The sequence below is a fragment of the Eurosta solidaginis genome, chromosome 3 (assembly GCF_040869045.1).
Source record: "Eurosta solidaginis isolate ZX-2024a chromosome 3, ASM4086904v1, whole genome shotgun sequence".
NCBI classification, from domain to species: Eukaryota; Metazoa; Arthropoda; class Insecta; order Diptera; family Tephritidae; genus Eurosta; species Eurosta solidaginis.
The window spans coordinates 201,920,818-201,948,297 of NC_090321.1; the positions used below are offsets into that span (position 1 = coordinate 201,920,818).

General features: G+C 36.5%; 2 protein-coding genes across 5 annotated transcripts in view; one reads left to right on the forward strand and one right to left on the reverse strand.

Moving 5' to 3' along the window:
* The window catches only part of Su(var)2-10 (E3 SUMO-protein ligase Su(var)2-10), a 274,287-nt gene extending 265,180 nt beyond the window's left edge, over positions 1-9,107 (forward strand). Inside the window, exons 10-12 of one of the 4 annotated variants that reach the window (XM_067774718.1) lie at positions 8,200-8,375; positions 8,444-8,603; positions 8,661-9,107. In XM_067774718.1, coding sequence (XP_067630819.1) covers positions 8,200-8,375; positions 8,444-8,603; positions 8,661-8,800 — 476 coding nt within the window. In that variant the 3' untranslated portion in view covers positions 8,801-9,107. The remainder of the gene's footprint in view (positions 1-8,199; positions 8,376-8,443; positions 8,604-8,660) is intronic. The other 3 variants (XM_067774716.1, XM_067774717.1, XM_067774719.1) reach the window with 3 other exon arrangements.
* LOC137244945 (uncharacterized) overlaps positions 1-27,480 on the reverse strand; it is an 89,781-nt gene that overhangs the window by 52,250 nt on the left and 10,051 nt on the right. Inside the window, exon 2 of the mRNA XM_067774725.1 lies at positions 19,329-19,621. Coding sequence (XP_067630826.1) covers positions 19,329-19,546 — 218 coding nt within the window. The 5' untranslated portion in view covers positions 19,547-19,621. The remainder of the gene's footprint in view (positions 1-19,328; positions 19,622-27,480) is intronic.

The window sequence follows — 27,480 nt, forward strand, 5'->3', positions numbered from 1 at the left end:
CGATATATCTTTACTAAACTCAGTTCACGTACTTATCTGAACCCACTTTACCTTGGTATGAAAAATGAACGAAATCCGACTATGACCACGCCCACTTTTTCGTTATCGAAAATTGCGAAAAATGAAAAAAATGCCATAATTCTATACCAAATACGAAAAAAGGGATGAAACATGGTAAGGTAATTGGATTGTTTTATTGACGCGAAATATAACTTTAGAAAAAACTTTATAAAATGGTTGTGACACCTATCATATTAAGTAGAAGAAAATGAAAAGGTTCTGCAGGGCAAAATACAACACCCTTAAAATCTTGCCAGGTATTACATATATAAATAAATTAGCGGTATCCAACCGATAATGTTCTGGGTCACCCTAGTCCACATTTTGGTCGATATCTGGAAAACGCCTTCACATATACAACTACCACCACTCCCTTTTAAAACTCTCATTAATACCTTTAATTTGATACCCATATCGTACAAACACATTCTAGAGTCACCCCTGGTCCACCTTTGTGGCGATATTCCGAAAAGGTGTCCACCTATAGAACTAAGCCCCACACCCTTTTAATATACTCATTAACACCTTTCTTTTGATACCCATATTGTACAAACAAATTCTAGGGTCACCCCTGCTCCACCTTTATGGCGATATCTCGAAACGGCGTCCACCTATGGAACTAAGGAATACTCCCTTTTAAAATACTCATTATCACCTTTCTTTTGATGCCCATATTGTACAAACAAATTCTAGGGTCACCCCTGGTCCACCTTTATGGCGGTATCTCGAAAATGCGACCACCTATACAACAACCACCACTCCCTTTTAAAACCCTCATTAATACCTTTAATTTGATACCCATATCGTACAAACACATTCTAGAGTCACCCCTGGTCCACCTTTGTGGCGATATTCCGAAAAGGTGTCCACCTATAGAACTAAGCCCCACACCCTTTTAATATACTCATTAACACCTTTCTTTTGATACCCATATTGTACAAACAAATTCTAGGGTCACCCCTGGTCCACCTTTATGGCGATATCTCGAAACGGCGTCCACCTATGGAACTAAGGATTACTCCCTTTTAAAATACTCATTAACACCTTTCTTTTGATACCCATATTGTACAAACAAATTCTAGGGTCACCCCTGGTCCACCTTTATGGCGATATCTCGAAACGGCGTCCACCTATGGAACTAAGGATTACTCCCTTTTAAAATACTCATTAATACCTTTAATTTGATATCCATATCGTACAAACGCATTCTAGAGTCACCCCTGGTGCACCTTTATGGCGATATTTCGAAAAGGCGACCACCTATACAACAACCACCACTCCCTTTTAAAATCCTCATTAATACCTTTAATTTGATATCCGTATCGTACAAACACATTCTAGAGTCACCCCTGGTCCACTTTTATGGCGATATTTCGAAACGGCATCCACCTATAGAACTAAGGCCCACTCCCTTTTAAAATACTCATTAACACCATTCGTTTGATGCCCATATTGTACAAACTAATTCTAGGGTCACCCCTGGTCCACCTTTATGGCGATATCTCGAAACGGCGTCCACCTATGGAACTAAGGATTACTCCCTTTTAAAATACTCATTAACACCTTTCATTTGATACCTATATCGTACAAACGCATTCTAGAGTCACCCCTGGTCCACCTTTATGACGATATCTCGAAACGGCGTCCACCTATAGAACTAAGGCCCACTCCCTTTTAAAATACTCATTATCACCTTTCGTTTGATGTCCATATTGTGCAAACGCATTCTAGAGTCACCCCTGGTCCATCTTTACGGCGATATCTCGAAAAGGCGTCCATCTATAGAACTTAGGTCCACGCCCTTTTAAAATACTCATTAATACCTTTCATTTGATACCCATATCGTACAAACGCATTCTAGAGTCAACCCTGATCCACCTTTATGGCTATATCCCTAAATGGCGTCCACCTATAGAACTATGGCGCACTCCCTCATAAAATACTCTTTAATGCCTTCCATTTGATACACATGTCATACAAACACATTCCAGGGTTTCCCTCGGTTCATTTTCCTACATGGTTATTTTCCCTTATGTTGTCACCATAGCTCTCAACTGAGTATGTAATGTTCGGTTACACCCGAACTTAACCTTCCTTACTTGTTAAACAGATAACTTGATAAGCAGGCTAACGTGAATATCCCATATATTTAATTTTCTCCTTGCGGACGGGGCCGCGGGTAAAGGCTAGTATATCATATGTGGGAGCACCTTTAATGATATATATATACATAGGTAGCAAGTTTCGTTTTAATGGGCAAAGCCCATTCCGAGATTGAAGTGGACAACCAAAGGAATATGTACATTAGGGTGGTCCGTGTACATTTACGTTTTTTTTCAAACGGGAATACTAAATTCATAAATATAACATGATAATTTGGGTCCCGATACAAAAAAGGTGCGCATAAAGATAAAAGAGAAGTGTTTTCTAAACAAACTAAAAAAATTAAAATAATTTATTCTTTTATCTAATAGCGAAATTCTATTTTGGGTATATGATAAAAGAAAAATCTATTTTGATTTATTCTGTCTCCATAGAATATACTTAACTTTGATCACTTTAACCTTGTTCAATCGGGACTATAATGTATACGCGTGTGATATTTATGACATTGGTATTACCATTTGAGGGGTGAGATTGGAAAAAAGCGTAAATTGAATTTGTAAGGACAACCCTCATGTACATGTAATAATGTAAGGTGGCAATTCTAGGTATCAATCCGATTTAAAAATATTTCTAAGGAAATTCGACTTAAAACACCAGTTGTTTTCTGACCATAATAGCATATTCCCTTAAATTGCTTAAAAATTTAAAATAGGTGGCAAGCTTTAAAAAAAATTGGTGGCAACACCTAAATAAAGGCTAGTAATAAATTATGCAATCAATACATACAATTGTATTTAGTTCGATTGAGTTGATTCTATATATTAGTGGATATACAAAAAACAAATAAGGAAGGCTAAGTTAGGGTGTAACCGAACATTACATACTCAGCTGAGATCTTTGGAGACAAAATAAGGAAAATCACCATTTAGCAAAATGAACCTAGGGTAACCCTGGAATGTGTTTGTATGACATTGGTTTCAAATGGAAGGTATTAAAGAGTATTTTAAAAGGGAGTGGGCCATAGTTCTATAGGTGGACGCCATTTCGGGATATCGCCTATTGACTCTAGAATGTGTTTGTATGACAAGGGTATCAAATTAAAGGTACTAATGAGAGGATTAAAAGGGGTGGCCCTTAGTTGTATATGTGAAGGCGTTTTCGAGATATCGAACAAAATGTGGACCAGGGTGACCCAGAACATCATTTGTCGGGTACCGCTAATTTATTTATATATGTAGTACCACCAACAGTATTACTGCCATGATTCCAAGGGCCTTGATTTCGCCCTGCAGAACTTTTTCATTTTCTTCTACTTAATATGGTAAGTGACACACCCATTTTACAAAGTTGTTTTTTAAGTTATATTTTGCGTCCATAAACCAATCCAATTAGCATGTTTCATCTCTTTTTTCATATTTGGTACAGATTATGGCATTTTTTTCATTTTTCGTAATTTTGGATATCGAAAAAGTGGACGTGGTCATAGTCGGATTTCGGCTATTTTTTATACCAAGATAAAGTGGGTTCAGATAAATACGTGATCTGAGTTTAGTAAAGATATATCGATTTTTGCTCAAGTTATCGTGTTAACGGCCGAGCGGAAGGACAGACGGTAAACTGTGTATAAAAACTGGGCGTGGCTTCAACCGCTTTCGCCCATTTTCACAGAAAACAGTTATCGTCACAGAATCTATGCACCTACCAAATTTCACATACATTGGTAAATTTTTGATCGACTTATGACCTTAAAACTATTCTAGACGAATTAAATGAAAAAGAGCGAAACCACGCCCATTTTGAAATTTTCTTTTATTTTTGTATTTTGTTGCACCATATCATTACTGGAGTTGAATGTTGACATAATTTACTTATATACTGTAAAGATATAAAATTTTTTGTTAAAATATGACTTAAAAATTTTTTTTTTTTAAGTGGGCGTGGTCGTTCTCCAATTTCGCTAATTTTTACTAAGCATACATATAGTAATAGAAGTAACGTTCCTGCCAAATTTCATCATGATATCTTCAACGACTGGGAAATTACAGCTTGCAAAACTTTTAAATTACCTTGTTTTAAAAGTGGGCGGTTCCACGCCCATTGTCTAAAATTTTACTAATTTTCTATTTTGCGTCATAAGGTCAACGCACCTACCAAGTTTCATCGCTTTATCCGTCTTTGGTAATGAATTATCGTACTTTTTCTGTCTTTCGAAATTTTCGATATCGAAAAAGTGGGCCTGGTTGTAGTCCGATTTCGTTTATTTTAGATAGCGATCTGAGATGAGCGCCCGGGAACCTACATACCAAATTTCATCAAGATAGCTCAAAATTTACTCAAGTTATCGTGTTTACGGACGGACGGACGGACGGACATGGCTAAATTAATTCCTTTTTTAATTTAATATACTTCGTGAGCTCTGCTCAGCTGAGTATAAAAATTAATAAGGTAAGGTGGCGACCCTAAGTGGAAAAACTACTTTTGAAAACTTCTATTGAAATACGGCGTTTTAGGCCCTGAGAATATCACTTATATTGTAGCGGTGATTTAAAAAATACAATTTTTGTAACCGGTTCCGGGGTTATAACGCCAATTTTTTGACACCAGCATTTTTAAATCCGATTACTTTTTTGAACCGGTTACTTATTTTATACGGTTTCAATTTTATACATTCTTTAACTGGTTATATATCTATTTTGAACTGGCTTCTTTTATTAAACTTGTTATGTTTTTAAAATAGGTACATTTTTTTGAACCAGTTCTTTTCTTACCCACTTGTTCTTTTGAACCGGTTAGTTGTTCTAAAGGTGTTAACTGTTCTGAAACCGTTTGTTTTAAAAAAACCCGTTAACTATTGGAAAACGTTACCGTTTTGAAACATTTTACTTATTTAACCCGCCAATGCACAGTGTTTCGGGTAAAACAAGCTAGCTGGACAAAAACAAAGTTCTTATTCCAAGAAAAGTGTAATGAGAAATGAAAGAAAACAAACAAGATAACGGGATTTTTGCTTTTTTTTTTTGATATTTTTGCTCATATATATTGAGTAATTGAAGTAAGAAGGTAGGAGTGGCCGTAAAATGCATTGATTAATTAGCAAAATTCTTGTTGAATATTAAGCTTCATATTTATTTTAAGTGAACACTTTTATATAATTTTTTTGATGGATTCTAAGCTCGAAGGTAAGTAAAATTTTTTAATAGTAAATCTTTCGCAATTACAGTATTTTCAATATATTTAACAATCCGTTATTAAGAAGAAAAGGTATTTTTTCTCGATATTAGCGAAAAATTGTAAGTTTACAAACGGCGATGGTTACTAGGACATGTTTCTGAATTTCACTTCTTCATCAGCTAGCTTTTCGGGAGCTGAGCGTTGAACTCGAATCTCCAACATTCACATCAGTGCAAAGGCAGATGTCTTTAGCTGCTGAGCCATATGAATGTTCCGTTGTTCGCTGTACAATTGGTCTCTAAGAGTTGCCTTTTTGTTGCCTGATACAGAAGTATCAACGCGTATGTCCGGCAACAGAAATGTTGCTAACATTATAAAAAAATCACAGGAAACCACTCAAATATCCGGCAAAAAGATGACATGTGAGCCAGATGCAAGATGCTTGAGCAATGTAGAAGCTTTAGCATACTACGTAGATAGCAAGTCGACGACTCATGGGTACAAAACGACTCGGAAGTGGAGCACCAATGCAGGCCATAAGGTGTATCCATCATTTTATAGTCTAAGAAAAGCTAAGACAGAATGCTATCCAAATGAAATTGATGTGGGTGAAACACGTGCGGAAATTAAAGTCCAGTCCGTATTAGATAAAACTGTTGAGCGTTTAGTTTTAGCAAATCAAGAAGTCTTTGTTAGTTTATTACCTACAAACTTGACGTATACTTTAATCAGCAAGTGGGGTTGCGATGGAAGCTCTGGCCATAGCACATATAAGCAAAAGTTTACATGCAGTTCTGACACTGATGAGTTTTTGTTTATATTTTCTTTCGTTCCTCTTCAATTACAGGATAAAAAAGGTAACATTGTTTGGCAGAATCCTCGACCTTCTTCTACCATGTATTGTCGTCCAATTAAATTTATTTTTTCTAAAGAAACAAAAGATTTTATTGTTTTTGAAACGAACAAAGTTTTAGAGGAAATAAATGCGTTGTTGCCAACAAAGAACATGCTCGAAGAATACGAAGTTTCCGTAAATCACAATATGCTTCTAACAATGATTGACGGAAAAGTTTGCAATGCTTTGACTGAAACTTCTTCCGCACAAAAGTGTTATATTGGTGGTGCCACTCCAAAAGATATGAATAATGAGTTACGGGACTTTACGCCTAACCGAGATAATCTTGGTTTTGGTTTGTCTACTCTCCATGCATGGATAAGATGTTTTGAATGCTTGCTTCACATAAGTTATCGCCTCGAAGTAAAAAAATGGCAGCTTAGGAATGAGGCAGATAAAGAGAGTGTAAAGCTACGTTCCAACGAAATCCAGAATAAATTTAAAAGTGTACTTGGATTGATAGTAGATAAACCAAAACCAGGTTTCGGCAATACCAATAACGGCAACACTGCTCGTAGGTTTTTCGAAAATTCTGAGGCTAGTGCTGAGATAACGGGATTGGATGTAACGCTTATCAAAAAATTCGACACTCTCCTTCGCGCATTAGCATCTGGGTACAATATAAATATCCAAAGATTTGAAAAATTTGCGGTCGAGACTAAAAAACATTACATAGATCTCTATCTATGATTTAATATGCCTGTTACAGTTCATAAAATCTTAGTGCATAGTACTGATATTACAAAATCAACAATTTTACCTATTGGTCAACTTTCTGAGGAAGCACAGGAAGCCCGTAACAAAGATTTGAGACGATTCAGGGATGATAACACACAAAAGCAGTCACGTGAAGCCACGAATAGAGATCTTATGAATATGTTGCTTATAACATCGGATACTTTAGTTAACAGTTTTAGGGAGATACCTAAGAAAAAATTTAAAAGTCTGACCTCAGAAGTCTTAAATTTACTGTCCTCTGATAATGTTGAGGAGTCAATGAATACCCCAGTTGTTTCAAGCTTTCACAGTAGTGTTGCTGATGTTCATGACTATTCCACAAGTGACTCATCGAATGAAAGTGATGATAGCGAATAATAACATAATTATAAAAGATAACCTACCCTATAACTTTTTGTTGGATCAGGTTTTATTTAATTTAAATCTATTGTCTTTTCTACTTTGTATGATACTTTACTTTTAAGTTTTTGTAATAAGTAATTTTCACATAATTAATTTAATTATTTACATTGTTATTATTATTATTGTAATTCACTTTTACATTCTTTACTGGTACTATAAAATAATTTTGTAAAAATTGTAGTGCCAGGATAAATACTCAAATAAATACAAAATATGTATGTTCATATGTACAGTCACTCACATAAATAAATAGACACCCCTTTTTGGACAATTCTTACAATTTTCGCTTTCTCAAATTTATTTTAACTAATTTCCCATACGAAAATTTGTCACGATCTCTAACAAAAACTAAATTATATTTAAAAAATGTTTGAAAAATTCGACGAATTTTCATAAAAAAAATTTTTTTTTTTCCGAATTTTTAGAATTTTTTAAAGTATTGAGATTTGTATTCCATTCAATTTGAGTACAATAAAGTAATATTCTTAAGTCCTTTAAATTTTTTTGGATCCATGTCACTTATTCACATGAGTTACTGTATATGAAATAAGCAAATGTATGCATATGAAGTAAAATTTTGGAAAAAAATAAAAAAAAAGAACATATGGCTGAAAAAAATGACGTAGTTGTAATAAATGACTGCATATGAAACGGAAAATCTCATAAAATAATTTTGTCCAGCTAGCTTGTTCTACACGAAACACTGTGCATTGGTGGCAACACCCCAGTAGAAGATCTTGAAACGAGGCGTATTTTCCATATATATAATTATTTCATGCAATTATTTTTCTAATATTCATACATATCTATAAATTCAATAATTTCAGAAAATCAATCAACACAAAAGTTGTTAAAGAGGGTATTTGAAGAAGTTAAATTAGGCGCTAGTTCTGCAACTGCGAAAAGGAAGAAGATTTTACCGCAAAAACCTTTTTCGGAAGTGCATGAATTTTCCGAATTTGAAGCTAAAATTCAAAACTCTGAGAATAAATATAACGATTTGGTGAATATTCTAATAATTTAGCTATTCAATTAAAATGCAGCTATTTTATACATGTTTATTTTTTCCAGGTGGCCGAACTGCAGACCATCATCTGTGCAAGTACAACTAAATTCATAAAAATGGCTTGGCGCAAAATAATAACTGATAATGTTGCGCATTCGTATTCCTGGCAAGGAACTAAAACAAAGACACCAGCTAGGGCGCTAAGTGTAACAGGAGCAGTGAAACGTAATTACGCGTATGATCTTATGTTGTGGCTTTACTTATTTTCTTGATTATATTTAGAAGCCTTTTATCTGAAATTTCCTAATGTGGCCAACAACAGTGAGTTTGAACGAGCGACAATCAACTTCTTCCAACACTCTAGTACTAGGCTAAATAAAAAGGTTGAATACGAAAAACAGAAGAATACCCGCTTGCAATAGATTATAATCTATACATAATAATTGAGCCCTTGATTTTGAAAGTGGTCTAAGTCAAAATTTTTAAAAATCGAGTTTATCAGCTACTTGTTATCTAACCATAATAAAATAACATAATCTAAAGAGATTGGCGGTATGCCATGAAAATTAACTCGTAAAATTGAATGAATTTTTTGGTTGTTAAACAAAATATAGAAACTGTTTATTTTGAAAGTGGTCTAAGTCAGTCTGTTGAGAAATTTTGGAAAATAAATAGTAATTTTGTAATGCCTTCAGATAACGATTCAGGTATGATCAAGTAATCCTTAAAATGTAAAAATGTTCTATATATATTTAATTGTAGACATTATCCTGCGAAGAAGTGTAAGTAATGCTCCCAAGAAATGGAAACGAATAAGAGTAATATCGTCTTCAGATGAATCAACTGATACTTTAAAAGTGAATTCGGAACCCCTACAAATGGAAGAAATTAACATGAAATCAAGAAAGAGGAGCCGAAATCAACATAATTATGCACAAAATTTAAGAAAAATTAAGAGAAATAGGGGAGAGGAATATGAAACAAAAAAGTCTAAGCTTGTGAGTGGCAAACTTTTCGAAAATAAATATTGCCTTTGTTCCAAACAATGTATAAATGCAATTGGATATGAAGACATTAACAAAAAATTTTGATGCATTTTGGAAATTAGCAAGTTTCGAAAAACAGAATTTGTTTCTGCATGGTTTGGTTGGAAAACTATTAATAAAGCAAAGGCGACCCAGAAATAACAAAGGATACATGAGAAAATGTAGTTATAAGTTTCATATAAATTTACGGATGTCAGAAGTTTCTGTTTGTAGAACTTTTTTTTTGGATACTTTTAAAATATCTTACGGAAGATTAAGCCGTGCCTTAAATGCTAAATCCCCTGGAATGGATTTACGTGGCAAAATGACTGGTTCATCGAGAAAAACAGATGAAGAAAAAATTAAAGTGGTACGAGAACATATTCTGAGTTTTCCAGCATGTGAGAGCCATTACACGAGATCACATCACACTTCAGGTCGAAAGTATTTAAGTGCTGACTTAGATATTCGAAAAATGTATGAGCTGTATGTAGAAAAATGTAATGAAAATAATACACCACGTGTGAAGGAGTGGATTTACAGGACAATTTTCAATACGGAGTTCAACTTAAATTTTCATACTCCTCGCAAAGACACTTGCCAAAAGTGTGATTCACTAAAACTAAAAACAGAAGCATCCAGTAACGAAGACGAGAAGTTGCATCTTATGGAAATTCATGATTCCCATCTTAACAGTGCCGAACAGGCTAGAAAAAGTTTGACAGAAGACATACAAAGAGCAAAAGATAACCCGAGTGAATATTACGGTTTCACATTTGATCTACAGAAAGCACTTTCTTACCCAAAACTTTCTGTCTCGGTAGCTTATCATAAGCGCAACATGTATGTATACAATTTAGGGTTTCATAATTTCCACAATGAAAATGCTAAAATGTATGTATGGGATGAAACAATCGCTTCGAGGGGATCACAGGAAGTTGCGTCTTGCATCTTAAAGCACATTCAGGACATTACCACTCAAAAGCATGTCATAGCTTACAGTGATGCCTGCACAGGACAAAATCGTAACATCAACATAGCTTTAATTTGGTTAAAAATTGTTCAGTCATCTGATAATAATGTTGAAACTGTTGATCATAAATTTATGGTATCCGGCCATTCATTCTTTTTTGCCAAATGATCGGGATTTTGGTTTAATAGAATTTATACATACCTGAGCATTATTATAGTTTAATAGAAGTATGTAAAAAGAAAAACCCATTTTTGGTGGTACAAATGGCTCAGAGAAATTTTATTTCGACAAAAAAACTTAAAGATTCAACGAATAATAGAAAGAAAAACACCAATGGAGAAGCTGTGTCTTGGCTTAAAATTCAATGGATCAGATTTCTAAAAAAATCTCCATATAAGATGTTTTATAAAACTTCCTTGGATGACAATTCCGAATTCAAAATATTAGACCTCTCACCTAAAAAAGGAAGACCTAGAATATATGCAAATATTGATTTGCCTCCATTATACACAACTATTAGACCAATAACAAAAGAAAAACATAAAGATATGGTGGATTTACTACCCTATATCCCACCAATTTTTCACAAACACTTCACTTCCCTAAATATGTCATAATAAATAATTTACTTTGTTATAATGAAATGAATTTGAATAAAATGTTAATTACTAATTAAAATGTTTCCTTGGTATAAGTCATTTATAAAGTCATTCTGTTAATTTTGAAAGTGGTCTAAGTCATTTCCAACCTTTCAAAAGCACATTTCCAGTTAAAAATGGTAATAAAGTTCACAACCATAATAAATTCTTGTTTGTTGGCACTACTTTACTGTCGAAAAATCATTTTCCATAGTGCAAAAATATTTTTCAATCCTTTATAACGCAAAACTCTAATTATCTCGAAACAAGGAAAATATGACTTAGACCACTTTCAAAATCAAGGGCTCAATTATTAAATGCATTTTATTTATTTATTTATTATTTAATGTTTCCTTTTTCTTAAAAACGCAGGATATTTCTGTTGTATTTTTGAAATACAAAAATGTAATTTAATTACTAATTGTTGATGTTTTGTATGAGCAATAACAGAAACTCGTAACTTCCAGTAATATTTTTTTTGTAGATGAACAGACCTAATATGTTAAGCTTTTATACATGTCACTAATGGCAACTTTTGTACCTCATCTGCACTTGTCTTTGCAACCTTAAATTTTTGTGCTTAAGTTTTTTGTTTACCTATATGTGCACTTAATCAACATGAAATACTATTTTAATGTATTCACCATAATATGGTCATATATTATTATATCTTATAACTTTAAACGAGCAATTCTTGTATATTCGTATATTTGTATGTTTGTATAGCCGAACGATCTCGGGAAGGCACAGAGATAATGTATCACCTTCTAAGACTTCCTACCTAGGTGTTGCCACTCAGAATGGTTCACAAGGTTGCCACCTATTCGAAATTTTAAAAAAATTGCATGAGATATGCCGATATGTATATCAAACGAAAGGTATTTCACTCCGCATTACAATAGGGACATCTTTGAGAGGGTTGCCATTTAGGGTTGCCATCTATTCGAAATTAAAAAAAATTGCATGAAATATGCCGATATGGGTATCAAACGAAAGGTATTTCACTCCGCATTACAATCGGGATATTTTTGAGTAGGGTTCCTATTTAGGGTTGGAGTAGTTAGACGAAATAGTACTCTACTTACTCATATTCTATTAAAACGTTAAAGGAGAATATTAAATTTAAAAATTTTCGTAAAAAAATCTTACACTTGATTCGACTTAATTTTCTTAATTTCACACACGCTCATAAAATTGAAATGCAATATCAAGGCACCGTGGCAAGTTCTAGCAAAATATATTAAAATGCATATTTTTGACAAATATGAAATGAATAATTTCAATTTCTCACAGATTACTATTAGAAAGATTTCTCACCATAGATAAGATATCTCACCATGGTCACATTGGTAATTTGCTACCGTTGAACACTAGAGACATATGTTCAATTTGAAAACGACATCTAACCATTTAACTACTTACCAACAAATGGCAATTAGGGAATTAAGTTGACATTTAATTAAACTAACTGATAGTTGTCATTCGTGAAATTTACAAGTTTTTGGAATGTAATAAAATTGTGGGACTTTCATAGTGTATAACTAAAAAAATGTTTGAAACTAATAATTCGGCGCATGAAGATACTCGACCTAACTAACTCAGTTCTCAATTTCGCTAATTGTCATAACAATCCCTTATACTATAGGCTGGAATTACCCATTTCAAATTTTCTCATTCTAGTTCATTTTGCGGTTAGTGTTTGATATGTTTTTGAAATCTATATTTAAGGAAATCAAACATTGGTAAGCAAAAGTATATAATATATTTACATATAAAAAAGTTGAGTTTGATTAATGATGACATGTAGAACAAAGTATGTTATGCGGTATACTCGAAGATTGCCGAGCAAAGCTCGGTCGCCCAGGTACTATATATTATATGTATAACTAGTGGGAGTTTCTCTACATCATATGCTTTTTTGTAACATTGAATTTAATGCTTATTTTTTTGATTTTCATGAAATAATAATTTTTTTATAATACAATTTTAATTTTTTTATTCACGTATATATCAACATTAAATAATATAAAATGTATACATATTTGTTACAGTATATTTTTATATAATAGAAAGATGATTGAAAAACTGGTATGTAACTAATTTTTTGCATTGATATACTTTTTTGAATTACCTGAATAAAGAAAATTTAAATAATTTGTCAAAACTCATAAAAAAGAACTCTTATTATTAAAACTGGGTATTTCTTTTACAGCGCAGGTAACACTGAAGAAACAATTTAATTAGAGTAATTGGATTCCACTTCGTTCCGCTTTATTTTCGTTTGAGAAAAAGTTGAGAATCCAAAAATTCTCAATTTGAAAATAAAGAAAAATTCCATATCAAAAATGTGCCTTTTAGCTTGAGAATGCTATCTGTTATTTGAAATGCATTTGAAAACTAACGTTTGAAATGTGAGAAATGGACTGATTCTCAAATGTATCTCAAACTGAGAATTGCCAAAAAAGTTTATTGGGAATATATCAGTTGTCTACAAATATGTTTTATAAACACTATTGAACAAATGATTTAAGTAATCGAACAGCGAGTGAACAGGTGATCGGGGCTGTTTACTATTGTGAACGTTTTTTCAAACATTCGCCACTTGTATGAATTCACAATGATTCATACATAATACATTTTTGTTTCATACAAGTTATTGACATCAAACTTGACATTTAAAATATTTTTTAACACGTTTTTCAATTGAACATACATATATATTAAAAGGGTTATTTTAGTAACGCCCATTCGGTTACGATTAATTTATTTCTATTTCACCACATACGTTGTTAATTGAATTATATTTAACAGATTTCTAAAATAGCTACAATAGACAAATTTGGTTTTATATTTTGGATATGCATACACATATATATGTATGTACATTAACCTGGGTCGATTTGTATGGACGAAAGTTAACCGATATCGCGCCATCGATTTTTCGATAGGATTTGGAAAGTTCCACTACGCATACCCAAAAAAATTATTTTCGAGCCTGCGAAAAAAAAATGGCAGAAGGGTAAATTTTTCGACCAAAACACTCCGCAAAACCCGAAAAATATTTTTTTTTTTAAAAACTGTTATCGCCAACGTTTTTACAACAGTTTTTTGAAAAAAAAATATTTTTTGGGTTTTGAGGAGTGTTTTGGTCGAAAAATTTACCCTTCCGCCATTTTTTTTCGCAGGCTCGAAAATAATTTTTTTGGGTATGCGTAGTGGAACTTTTTTTCCTGAGCCCAAATCCTATCGAAAAATCGATGGCGCGATATCGGTTAATAAATCGACCCAGTTAATGTACATACATACGTATATTTGTAGTACATCCATATTTGTTATCGATGTAACTAATGAATGTTAAAAAAAACTATTATCAAGGTATTTCGACAATAACAAATTAAGAACTCTCCATTAGTGGGTAAAATTTCAATGTTAGACGTTTTTTGTTTATTTTACTGCTATGGCCAGTGAAGGATATATTCCGCGTTTTACAATCTTAGCTGAGTATTTTAAGACTTGCTTATGTAAATATTATTAATTCTATTGTTATGAGTCTTCGATGCACTGCGACCATTATTTAGATCTATTGTGCTTGACCTTACAGCCGGGAGCGTTACTAAATTTGGTATTTCAAAATTATTTTGAGGTGATTCTGGAAAAAATTTTAAAAACATTCTGTTTAACTAAAACGCAAAATTCTGCATTTCAAAATTCTTGTGACCCACGCAGAGTTAAAATTCTGGAATTCAGGGCCCGTATCATGTGTTACGATTCGTGATCGAAAACTAATTTTGAAATCACAATAGCTCCAAGCTGGTGAATCGGAATAATAACATATGTGAGATGGGGACAATTCGTACTAATAATATCCATAATTGATTGATTGAAGAAAGGTTGAGCGTTTCATATCTATCGTTTGAGTAAAAATGATTATCGATCGCAGAATTTGAATTGAATTTTCACTCAAACAATAGATAGGAAACTGCTAATCTTTTTGTTTTTAAATAACAGTCAATAATGGTTATTATGAGTATGCAATTGTCCCTTGCTCAGCTATGCCTATATTCCCATTAACAATCCCAGAGCTATAGTGATATAAAAACTGGTTTTCGATCACGGATCATATCACACAATACGCGCCCTGTTCTTCAAATCGATTGCTGAGTCGAACATACCCCTATCTTTGATGCCATTTCAAAAACGCTCTATCTCAGAAAACGTTTGAACATCGCCATATTTCAGAATTTGATTGAAAAAACCCTGTCTCAGAATTCAGTTGAAGAAGGCCCAATTTTGGAACTTGTTTCAAAAGCGAACCAGCTAATGTGAAAATTTATTGGAACCTACCCGCGGCGAATACTGTTTTTTTAACAGACGAGGCTCTGGCGACCCCAAGCTCCTCGTGAAACTAGGGGGTGGGGAGGGAGGGATGGCCTTGAAGGTTTAATGTGGTCATATAAATCGTCTCCGAGATGGTCGGGCTAGTACCTTAATGGTGCTTTGTTACCGGAACGTACCGGATCTATATCCGGCAAATGACTGTCAACGTCGATAACACTCCCCAAAGCATTCGGGGAGTGTCTTTATTGTTAATACAACAACAACAACGACATTATTTTGTGTTTTTGGGAAAGAGACGCTGGTTGACTCTTCGTACACTGACCAAAATTTTGATAAAGATTTTGGGCAGAGAAGGCATTCTATGGAAGGAGCAATATTTTATGTATGAATGCATTTTTGTTTTACAAAATTGTGTTTTGAAAATCGGAAAAACATATGGATGAAGAAGCATAATTATGAAATCGGAGCATAAATGCAGAATTTCGTATTACAGAATTTCAAATAAGAATTTCGATCACAAATCATATTCTACACATCATGATGAAATGAATATTTAGGTATTCTCATCCCGTTGACGGTTTTCCTTTTTCTGAGAAGTTCGGCATGCATCTTTTAGAGGGTTCTGTATCATTTGTCTTTGTGTATATCTGCCTTTGAGTTCTACTACGATCGGAGTAGATTTTACTATACGTTTAGAAATATTATAAATATATAAGCCGCTACTAAAATTGTTTAGCGAAATAGATTAATGTAACTTTGTGTTCCCCAAAAGAATATAGAAAACATTTTGCAGAACACAAATTTGTTGGGAATTTTGTACAAAAAAAAAACAATCAAAATTTAATACTTTTGTAATACAAGTAAATACTGGAAAATAGAGCTACCGAAAAAGTGAGATTATGTTGTTGACATCACCTTTATTATTACATCATGCTACATATCTCCTTTCAGCCTCTTACCGCATGTAAAGGCTTTTACTGTATTTAATTACCTCTTCAGGCTTTTTACTCCATATCACGAAGGCTCTTAATCCCACTTAGATGGGAGAGTGTCGCCTTGCTCGTCTTTGCTCTGGGCATCCAATCCAGTTTTGTCTGAACTGCTTTGTTTCCCCCGAAGGGCTCTGAGCCATAGAATGCCGCTAAAGCAGTCTGCCTTTTCAATACCTTCCTGTGCTTTATTCATGGAAACTCATCCTAGCAAAACATTGTTCTTGGCTCCCAGATCATTTAGGACTCAAATGCATTCATCTACTGGGTGAGAAGTAATTTTGTAACACACGCAAGGCTGCCTGGTTGTCTTACGTAATGAGGATATTCATTGGGGATAAGCCTCTCGTAGACATTCTCTACCGCATTTCTTATTTTTCCGTCATCAAATTTTGATTCATCCATGAACCAGACCTCTGAGCCAGGGTCAGTAAATGGATTCCATATTTCCCAAAGAGTTATGTTCACAATGAATACGTCAAAACCCCATGTGATTCTAATCGTAGAGGCCATTGCAATACGTGATTTCGTATGGATTTTCTTATTACTTGTATATGCCCTGTCCCGCTCTTTAGGTCAGACCATTGTGAATTCATACAAGTGGCGAATGTTTGAAAAAAACGTTCACAATAGTAAAAAGCTTCGATCACCTGTTCAATTGCTGTTCGATTACTTAAATCATTTGCCAATAGTGTTTTTCAAACGTTTTTGTAAACGACAAGTTTAATAACCGTGTGCAAAAAACAAACTTTTCTTCAATTCTGTGGCCATTCGCGACAGCCATTCTCCCTGTCAGCTATTATTTGACAGGTAGGTATGGCAATGGAGGAATAGAAAGATTTTTCACTTGTATGAATTTACAATGGGTCAGACTTTGAACATGTAAACAAGCGGGCAAGTGATAATATTCTACCTTTAAACCCAAATAAATAGTGCATAGTAATCTATAACAAAATCATTTCGCTTGATAGTTTCAGTAAAGTAAAATTAAACAACTCAGTCGTAAGATTTTTAAACACCGCAAAAATCTTGGAATGATTTTTAACAGAAATTTGACATGGAATGACCATATTTACAGTGCAATAGACAAGGTTTATGACATGCTTCGCTCACTTTGGATTACCCAGCACTTTACCCCAGTGAAAATTCGACTGCTGTTAGCTAAAACATATCTTTTACCCACCTTATTGTATGGATGTGAACTGTATGCAAATTGCGATAGCCTGTGTCGTAGTAAACTAAATGTCGTCTACAACAATATAGCCAGATACGTGTATATATGTTATAGTGTTGATCGTTACGACAACATCTCCATATTCGCCAAGCGGAAATTCTATTCAATTCGATAACCTGCTCAAATTTAAATGCCTAACACTGCTTCATATGGTCATCACATCTCGAGAACCTGAATATCTCATGGATCGCCTTAAACTTAACACATCACCCCGATCGTTCAACTTGACTACTATGAAGTACAACTGCCTAGTTACCGAATGTCGATTTTTTGTCTACGCTGTTCGCCTTTGGAACACTCTGCCCCAAAGGCTCAAAGCCATACAAAATAAGCTGCGCTTCAAGAATAAGCTCATAAACTACTTTCGTCTACTTTTTATTACATCCTTAGAATTGTTGTTCTCTTGCTATGTCTGTTAAATAAATCTGTTAAGCAAATTCAGTTGTTAAGTTTATTTTTTTAATGTTTTTGTTTTTTATGGTTATTTATAATCTCAAACACTGTCTTAGTACAGCAAGTGTTGCTTCTTTCTCTATTAGGATAGGAATAAGAGGTATTATTCCCACTAAGATACTAAGTGAGCCAGCAGGGGACGTTCTCGTCGTTATGCCAATACAAACTAGTCGATGCAGTTTGTTTAATTTTTTTTTTTTCTGGTGGGACATATTTCATACCAATCTCAAAAAAGTCGAAACTGAATTGTTGGATATATTTAAAATCTAATAGTTCCCTACATTGTATAACAAATATGGAATAAAAGAACCACTTGCAAAATTTAACAACTCTTGACTTTTTTGTCTCGGGTGGGACAGACCTCTTCGATAAATCTAATGATAACAATATTTGCGTTCCAATAAAACATGATCCAGATACCAATAATAAGTTTTACAACCAAATACAACAACAACGCCGTGATCCTGATATCTATCTGGATCATTTTCGGATCACCAAGGCGACTCTGTTGATTTTTTTTGTGGAAAATTATTTACAGCATACCCACTGTACTTGGTAGCACTTGCAGACATATGCACTAGGGCATCCGATATATAACATATTTTTCCACTCGGCAACTCACACATTTTAACTTTAAGTCTTCAAACAAATTATTAAAGCCATAAATTAATTACATTATATTCACTTTAATTCACGATAGAAAAACTATAAACTTTTTATTTGAACAATAGTTACAAGAAGCACAACAGAAGTAAACTTTTTAATATACGCCTTGGGACGATATTTATTTAGTTCACAATGCTTCTTTTGGTACTTATCCCGACATTTTTAGACGTGTTTTAACTGCCGACTCTAGCCTTTTTTAAGTGCAAAATCCCATACAATTTTCTGTGGAAAATATATCGCATTTGTTGCATGGTTTAAAGAACTAATAATACTAGTTTTTAACTTTTTTAGTTAAATTTCATGGAGGATTTGATCGTGATTCAGAGCTCGATGACTCAATGGAACGCCACTAATATAGGGCTTGCTATAACTGATCTCTCCTTTAAACACATTTTCATTTTCCGCAATGCTAGTTATATTTATTCCGTCGACAAAGTTAACAGGCAGTCCATGATGTAATAATAAATGTGATGTCAACAACATAACCTCACTTTTTCGGTAGCTCTATTTTCAAATTTATCTGCCTGTTGCGTAATCCCCACGTTAAGAGGCAGGCGAGAAAAAGGCCCTTAAACTCGCACTGAAAGACCAAGTATGAACTGCCTTAAAATTAAATAAACCAAAAAATACTTACATTATATAAAAATAACTATCGCTATCTTTCCGTTTGACGTCGTGATGTTTTTTTGAATCGTCGCCATGCATAATTGGGCTTAAATTTCCTTGTAGTCCACCACCGATACTCGTAGGCACTGGACGTCCAGTAAATAAATTTAGGCCACCGTTTCGCTGATTATTTGTTAGATTACCATCTTTATTTTGGCCGGCAAAGAAAGTTCTGACGCTCTCCATTCTATGCGATTACGCTATTTGTCGATATTTTTCGGCTTTCTTCTATGTCTAGTAAATATTTCGTGTTTCGAGCCTCTGCAAAACAAGAGGTACAACAAATTATTTATCTACGTAATTACTTTGCTTATCACAAATTTGTTTATCTTGTACGACTTATGATACGATCATTGGAGCAATTCATTCAAGCTCGTAAATATCGCGTAATCATGGTCGCTTCTTAATCTTATTTTTCGTATGTATCTACATGGATTGTATGGTTTATTAACCTTCGATGAATTGCCCTATTGTGACTTATGTTTATACGCAAAAAACGGGTACTAAATTATAATATACTACTCAAGTGAAAGCCCCAGAAAAGCGTGTGATAGTAAGTAAGCCTTTGTGTTTTGAAGTTCTTGAGATTGAATGAATTTTACTTGCAAAAAATTGTGCGACTATTCTCTAAAGAGAGTGTTCTGCGATTGATCCCTATTGTCTTAATTGGGCTATAAATGATTCCATCTAGTCTATTTTAGGTACAGTTGGGATTGGTTAATTTCATGATGTAATAGTAAAGGTGATATCAACAACATAAGCTCACTTTTTCGGTAGCTCTATTTTCCATTATTTACTTGTATTATAAAAGTATTTAATTTTTCATACAAAATTGCACAAAAAAAAATTTTGTTTTCTGCAAAATTTTTTCTATATTCTTTTGGGGAACACAAATTTACGTTAATCTTTTTGGCTAAACAATTCTAGTAACGGCTTATATAATTATAATATTTCTAAACGTATAGTAAAATCTACTCCGATAGTAGCAGAACTCAAAGGCAGTTCTGTATGATAAACAACCCTCTAAAATATGCATGCCGAACTTGTCAGAATAAGGGAAAGCATCAATGGGATGAGAACATCTGAATATTCATTTAATCATGGGTTAATTTGAAATCAATGTAGCCTATTCTAAAAACAATATAAGTTGGCAACGAAATGCGTAAAATGAAAAAAAGATTTGAATGAATCGAATTATTGAAGAAAAATGCGGGTAAAAATCTAGAACAGTCGTCGACTGCTAATACGGGTCCAAAAATACCTAGAGAGGTGTCAAAAGACGTGTATCTCTGTCTGGAGATATTTGCAGTTGAAGTTGGCAGCTCTCATGTGATTGTTGTAATGTTCTTGTGCACTGAAAAACATTTTGTGTACAAAGGGATTTTGCACGGATCACTTGGGAACGCCTTGAACTACTTACTATAATAAGTTTCATCTGGATTCTGGGGTATAGCATCGCAATGCAAATGGTAAACCATCTAACGTAACGGAATTGAAGGGTTTTAAGGGAAAAAAATGTCGAAAAAGTGTCGGTGTTAGCAACAGGCCAAATACATAAAATTGGATCTCTATCATAAAGTTAAAGTTAAAGTTAAAGTGAATGTTAAAGTTAAAGTGAAAGTTAAAGTTAAAGTTTGTACAATAACGTAACCCCCTGTACTTAAACCTGAACCACCCTGTACTTATTTTTCTATAGCATAGCCAACAACCACTTGTACTTATTCTTTTATAGCATAGTCAACAACCACTGATAGGAAACCAATGAAAATCACAATAATTGTGTGTCGACTTCTCAACCAGTTTGCGGCACCACCCATATAAACATCGAATTTGCATTTTTGTAATTCAGTCCTCGCAGGTGAGCCAGCGGGAGTGGTTGTCTTTTTAAAGACAAAATAACCACTTCGGCTAGCTAGCTGAGTGGAAGGAGCGCTGTCATGGCGCGGGTCACCCTCCACCAGGGCTGGACGACGCGAGTGGTGTCTTCGGACTACTTTTCCCTCCGTTGCCCACCTTGGTGCTCGAGCGGCCCGCTGCCTCAATGACCAAATACCCCCTCCCCCCTCAGCACGGGCTGCGTGGCAGGGGCGCCGTCATGGCGCGGGTCACCCTCCACCAGGGCTGGACGACGCGAGTGGTGTCTTCGGACTACTTTCCCACCGTTGCCCACCTTGGTGCTTGAGCGGCCCGCCGCCTCAATGACCCAAAGCACCCCTCCCCCTCAGCTCTGGTTTAACAGGCTGGCCGGAGCGGTGGGACCACTCCCACTAGTTGGCTAGGGAGAAGAGGGTGCGGCCGTGGTGCGAGTCACCCCTTGCTGCACCAGGACGACGAAAGTGGTGTCTTCCGGCTACTTTTCCCTCCGTCGCCCTGGTCCGGTAAGGAATGACCCGCTGCCCGAACGACCGCACGACCCCTCTCCATAGCTCTGGTTTCAGCCGTGAGCCGATGCGTGCGCACAGGGGCTACCGCTGTGCCGTTAAGGTGCACTTCCCCTCCGCCCACGGGTCGACCCACGGTGCCTCGGCTGGTACAACTCCGCCCTCCTTACGCACCTTCTACTAGTGTGCAAGTAGGGAGGCGGGGGTGTCCAGCGGTGAAACCAGCACTAACGAGTCCTCGCAGTCTCTTCCCCAGGTGACCGACCGGCCTACTATCGATTCTGCCGAAGACTGCCGATCAATCCGATACCGTCAACCGACCCCGCCCGGAATGAGCCGCCGCTGTCCAGGTAAACCCCATCGCCAGCCTACTTCCACTCTCACCACGTCCTTGGTACGCGCTCCGTAGCCCACCGCCGCTGCTTCCATCCCGCCGGTGCTACGCCGAGCGTTGGCCGTCCGCCATACTACCGCCGTGCCCATCCCGCCTTGCTGGTGCCGCCGCTTCCACACCAACCACTGGCCGTTCGCCGTCCTATCACCATTCAGCCGCCGCTGCTACGACGACCGTTGGCCGTTCGCCATCCTACCGCCGTTAAGCCGCTGCATCCGTCACGCCGCTGCTACGACGACCGTTGGCCGTCTGCCATCCTACCGCCGTTAAGCCGCTGTATCCGTCACGCCGCTGCTACGACGACCGTTGTCCGTCTGCCATCCTACCGGCGTTAAGCCGCTGCATCCGTCCCGCCGCTGCTACGACGACCGTTGGCCGTTTGCCATCCTACCGCCGTTAAGCCGCTGCATCCGTCACGCGGCTGCTACGACGACCGTTGGCCGTCTGCCATCCTACCGCCGTTAAGCCGCTGCTTCTATCCCGCCGCTGCTTCGGTACCGCCGTACCAGTCCATCCGTTACCCGACCGTTCAACCGCCCTACCGAACCTCCTCTACTCCAACGACCGTTAGCCGCCGCTCCGCCCCTCGCCATCTTGCGACGGAAAGCTGCTGCCCACCTAATATCTCCAGCCGTGTGTGCGTGTGTTCGTAACACATAAATATTGTGTATTTATTCAGTAGGGGTTTGTGGGACCTTTACTCGACTCTGGATTGACTGAGCGTTACCCCAGCCTTAGACAAAACCCACCTCATAAGTTAAAAATAAATTTAAAGTTAAAGTCAAAATTAAAGTTAAAAATAAAGTTAAAGTTAAAGTGAATGTTAAAGTTAAGGTGAAAGTTAAAGTTAAAGTTAGAGTTAAAAATAAAGTTAAAGTTAAAGTTAAAGTGGAAGTTAAAGTTAAAGTAAATGTTAAAGTTAAAGTGAAAGTTAAAGTTAAAGTGAATGTTAAAGTTAAAGTGAAAGTGAAAGTGAAAGTTAAAGTTAAAGTTAAAGTGAATGTTAAAGTGAAAGTTAAAGTTAAAAATAAAGTTAAAGTTACAGTTAAAGTCAAAGTTAAAGTAAATGTTAAAGTTAAATTGAAAGTTAAAGTTAGAGTTAAAAACAAAGTTAAAGTTAAAGTTAAAGTGGAAGTTAAAGTTAAAGTGAATAATAAAGTTAAAGTGAAAATGAAAGTTTAAGTTAAGGTTAAAGTTAAAGTTAAAAATAAAGTTAAAGTTAAAGTTAAAGCTAAAATTAAAGTTAAAGTTAAAGTGAATGTTAAAGTGAAAGTTGAAGTTAAAGTTAAAAATAAAGTTAAAGTTAAAGTGAAAGTTAAGGTTAAAGGTAAAGTTAAAGTGAATGTTAAAGTTAAAGTGAAAGTTAAAGTTAAAGTGAAAGTTAAAATTAAAGTTAAAGCTAAAGCTAAAGTTAAAGTGAAAGTTAAAGATAAAGTTAAAATTAAAGTTAAAGTTAAAGTGAATGTTAAAGTTAAAGTGAATGTTAAAGTTAAAGTGAAAGTTAAAGTTAAAGTGAAAGTTAAAGTTAAAGCTAAAGTTAAAGTTAAAATTAAAGTTAAAGTGAATGTTAAAGTTAAAGTGAAAGTTGAAGTTAAAGTTAAAAATAAAGTTAAAGTTAAAGTTAAAGTTAAAGTGAATGTTAAAGTTAAAGTGAAAGTTAAAGTTAAAGTTAAAGTCAAAGTTAAAGTTAAAAATAAAGTTAAAGTTAAAGTGAATGTTAAAGTTAAAGTGAAAGTTAAAGTTAGAGTTAAAAATAAAGTTAAAGTTAAATTGGAAGTTAAAGTTAAAGTGAATGTTAAAGTTAAAGTTAAAGTTAGAGTTAAAAATAAAGTTGAAGTTAAAGTTAAAGTGGAAGTTAAAGTTAAACTTAAAGTGAATGTTAAATAAAGTTTAAGTGAAAGTTAAAATTAAAGTTAAAGTTAAAGTGAATGCTAAAGTTAAAGTGAAAGTTAAACTTAAAGTTGAAGTGAATGTTAAAGTCAAAGTTAAAGTTAAAAATAAAGTTAAAAATAAAGTTAAAGTTAAAGTTAAAGTGAATGTTAAAGTTAAAGTGAAAGTTAAATTTAGAGTTAAAAATAAAGTTAAAGTTAAAGTGGAAGTTAAAGTTAGAGTTAAAGTTAAAGTTAAAGTGAATGTTAAAGTTAAAGTGAGAGTTAAAGCTAAGTTAAAGTTAAGAATAAAGTTAAAGTTAAATTTAAAGTTAAAGTTAAAGTGAATGTTAAAGTTAAAGTGAATGTTAAAGTTAAAGTGAAAGTGAAAGTTAAAGTTAAAGTTAAAGTTAAAGTTAAAGCTAAAGTTAAAGTTAAAGGGAATGTTAAAGTTAAAGTGAAAGTTGGAGTTAAAGTTAAAAATAAAGTTAAAGTGAAAGTTCAAGTTAAAGTGAATGTTAAAGCTAAAGTGAAAGTTGAAGTTAAAGTTAAAAATAAAGTTAAAGGTAAAGTGCCCTCACTAGGGTAGGCACCTTGTCGTTGGTGTGAGGGCTTAGCACCCGACTATGAGGCGGAGCTGTTTGTGACTGACATCTACGCCGTTTCGCCTCATACGAGGGCGGCGGGATGTCGGTGACCAAGAACCACCAACCCCCTAATCCAGGGTGTTATGCGGACCTTGCCTATTGGACGATTTGCAGCCAGGGAATAAATTCGGCTGTATTCGAACGGAGCCTTCCCGATACCGGGCAACCTCGGGAAGTATTAATGGCCTTACCACATTAAGGGGCGCTGCTGTGGCGGATGGTTCTTTCCCGTATATATAATACTGGACCGCTGAGCCCTCCTTGTCGGGCAGGTGGTCGTACGACCAAGATGAACGACTCATTACCTGACTGTAATAAGGACGATGTAAAGAGGAGGACTGAGTCGCAATCCAAGGACGACAAATACGAATTAAGCGATGCGTCGGACTCGGGGAGCGAGAGTAGTGCTGATTCAATGAACTCCGTGTTGGAGAAGCACACAAATGAAAACGGAGTAGAAAAGTGGAGAAGGGTACGGAGCAGAGGAAGTAAAAGAGCTCTCTCGCAGTACCGTGCAGCACTAAGAATTGTACAATGCTTGGGAGCAGTGGTCGACCCAACAGAAGTGGAGATCGAGCGCTTGGAATGGTCCCATGAAGCGGTAGAAGTAGGTCGAAGGCAGTTCAAAAGGTTTGCTGCGAGAAACCCTCGGTTCTGCAACCGGTACGAGGAGGAAGAAGCGTCGAATGGCAGAATGAAGAGGCAACGTTCGGCGGAAGGCGACAAGCCTGCTTTCAATAGGCAGAAATGACCCAGTCCTAGAGCCGCGAGGCAGGGCAGTCGCATAGACAAGACAAGTAGGCCCAAGGCTGTAAGACAGATGGGCTCCAATAGCGAGGTAGCAACTACCTCGAAAGCTGCGAGTCAGAGGGAAGTTCCAATTAAGGAAGTAGGAGATAAGCCAAATGGAGATAACGCTAAGACTCCGGCTTTCTCGGAGGCGCTAAATGGAGTTAACGCTAAGACTCCGGCTTTCTCGGAGGTGCCAAAGGGAGATAACACTAAGACTCCTGCTTTTCCCGAGAAGATGAGTGATGTGGCAAAGCAGTCACTGACTGTGGCGCTAGTTGATCGTAGCAGTCCTTTCGACAAATGACTACTGAAAGGTGGAGATCTGTGGAAAGGGAGCTTATTAGCTTAATGCTGAAGATGATGCGGGAACAACCAAGTAAGCCCCTTCCAACCTTTGATTCGGGGGGATGGTATAATGGTGTGAAGATGATAGCATGCGACAACATCGCGAGCTTGAGGTGGCTGGAGGAAGTGGTTCCAAACCTCCAAAGGCAAGGCACGAACGCGCGGTTTGAGGTGGTGGATAAATCGCAAATCCCCACGGTACCAAAAGTTAAGGTATGGATACCATGCGTGATGAAGTCGGAGGATACACTGCGACTTCTGCAGAATCAGAATCCGAACATACCGACACAGGATTGGAAGGTACTTACGGTATCTCGGCCTACCGAGGATGGTCAGTTCTACATCTTCCAAATAAACAAGCAGGCGGAGGATATTTTGTACGCGCAGCTTGGTAAAATGTCCTTTGGCACTGGCAAAATTTACATGCGACTCAGGAAAAGAAGTCCCGAGGATAAAAACCCTAACACGCTAGAGGTGGGCGAAGTCGAAAAGGACATCAAAAGCATAAGGGTAAATAGACAGCTGGAGGTCCCCGACGTCACCACGAACGTGCTGGAAGAGGACCAACCGCTAAATGGTGCTGTGACTCGCACAGAGGAACACCCTGCACAACAGTCACGAGAGGCTGAAGGGGGCCTCGAATACTCTAAACCAAAAGGGCAAGGGGAGGATGTCGACGTCAAGACGAAGGTGCTGGAGGGGGTCAAACAGCCCAATGGTGCTGCGAGTCCTACAGATAAACCTCCAACACAGTCGAGTGGCGTCGAGCGAACTCCTCCTAACCCTTGAGGAGGGTTCGTTTGACGTGGCGCTGATCCAGAAGCCGTGGCTCTCATCGGGAGGAAAGGTTTCTGGACTTAGCGGACGCGGGTTTGGCGTTTACTACGCGCAAACGGAAGGACGGGTGCGAGCTGTAGTAATGGTGAGGAAATAGCTGCATTCATATATGCTGCCTAATTACACAACTGAGGATCTCGTAGCGGTGGCCGTTGAGCAAAAGAATAAGCAGGCATTTATCCTGGCGTCCTGCTACATGGCCCATGCTGCGGAGGCCCACCGATGGAGTACAAAAGGCTAGTACAGGAGGAAGGGCGCAAAGGGCGGTTGGTCATAGGCGCAGATGCAAATGCGCACCACAATGCGTGGGGAAGAGCAGATACGAGCGAGAGAGGCGAATCTCTGTTTTGTTACATCCTGCAAACCAATTTGCAGTTAGCCAACAGGGGAAATGTCCCTACATACTTTGGTCCAACATCCAGCAATGTTCTAGATATTACATTGAGCTCCGAGCGTGATATATCAAGGTATGATTGGATGGTTCTTGATAGACCATCCTTCTCCGACCATGCGTATATCAGCTTCAACATCCCCCCTAAAGAGGGTAGAGAAATGAGGAACCTTTAGAAACCCTAGGTCAACGAACTGGACTAAATTCCAGAAACATGTAGAAACAAAACTGGGACAACCCAAAGAGGTTGCTAATGTAGAGGTACTGGAGGAGTCGAATGAATTCCTAACAAGGACGCTTATGACTGTGTATACATAGTCCAGGGACTAATAAAGAAAGAGAACGGGGATTGGTCACGTAATAGTGAGGAATCACTTGAGGTGCTTCTCGAAAAACATTTCCCATCGGGAGACGGTTTAGAGGAGCCAGCAGACATCACTCACACTTCGATCACGGAGCTAGTAG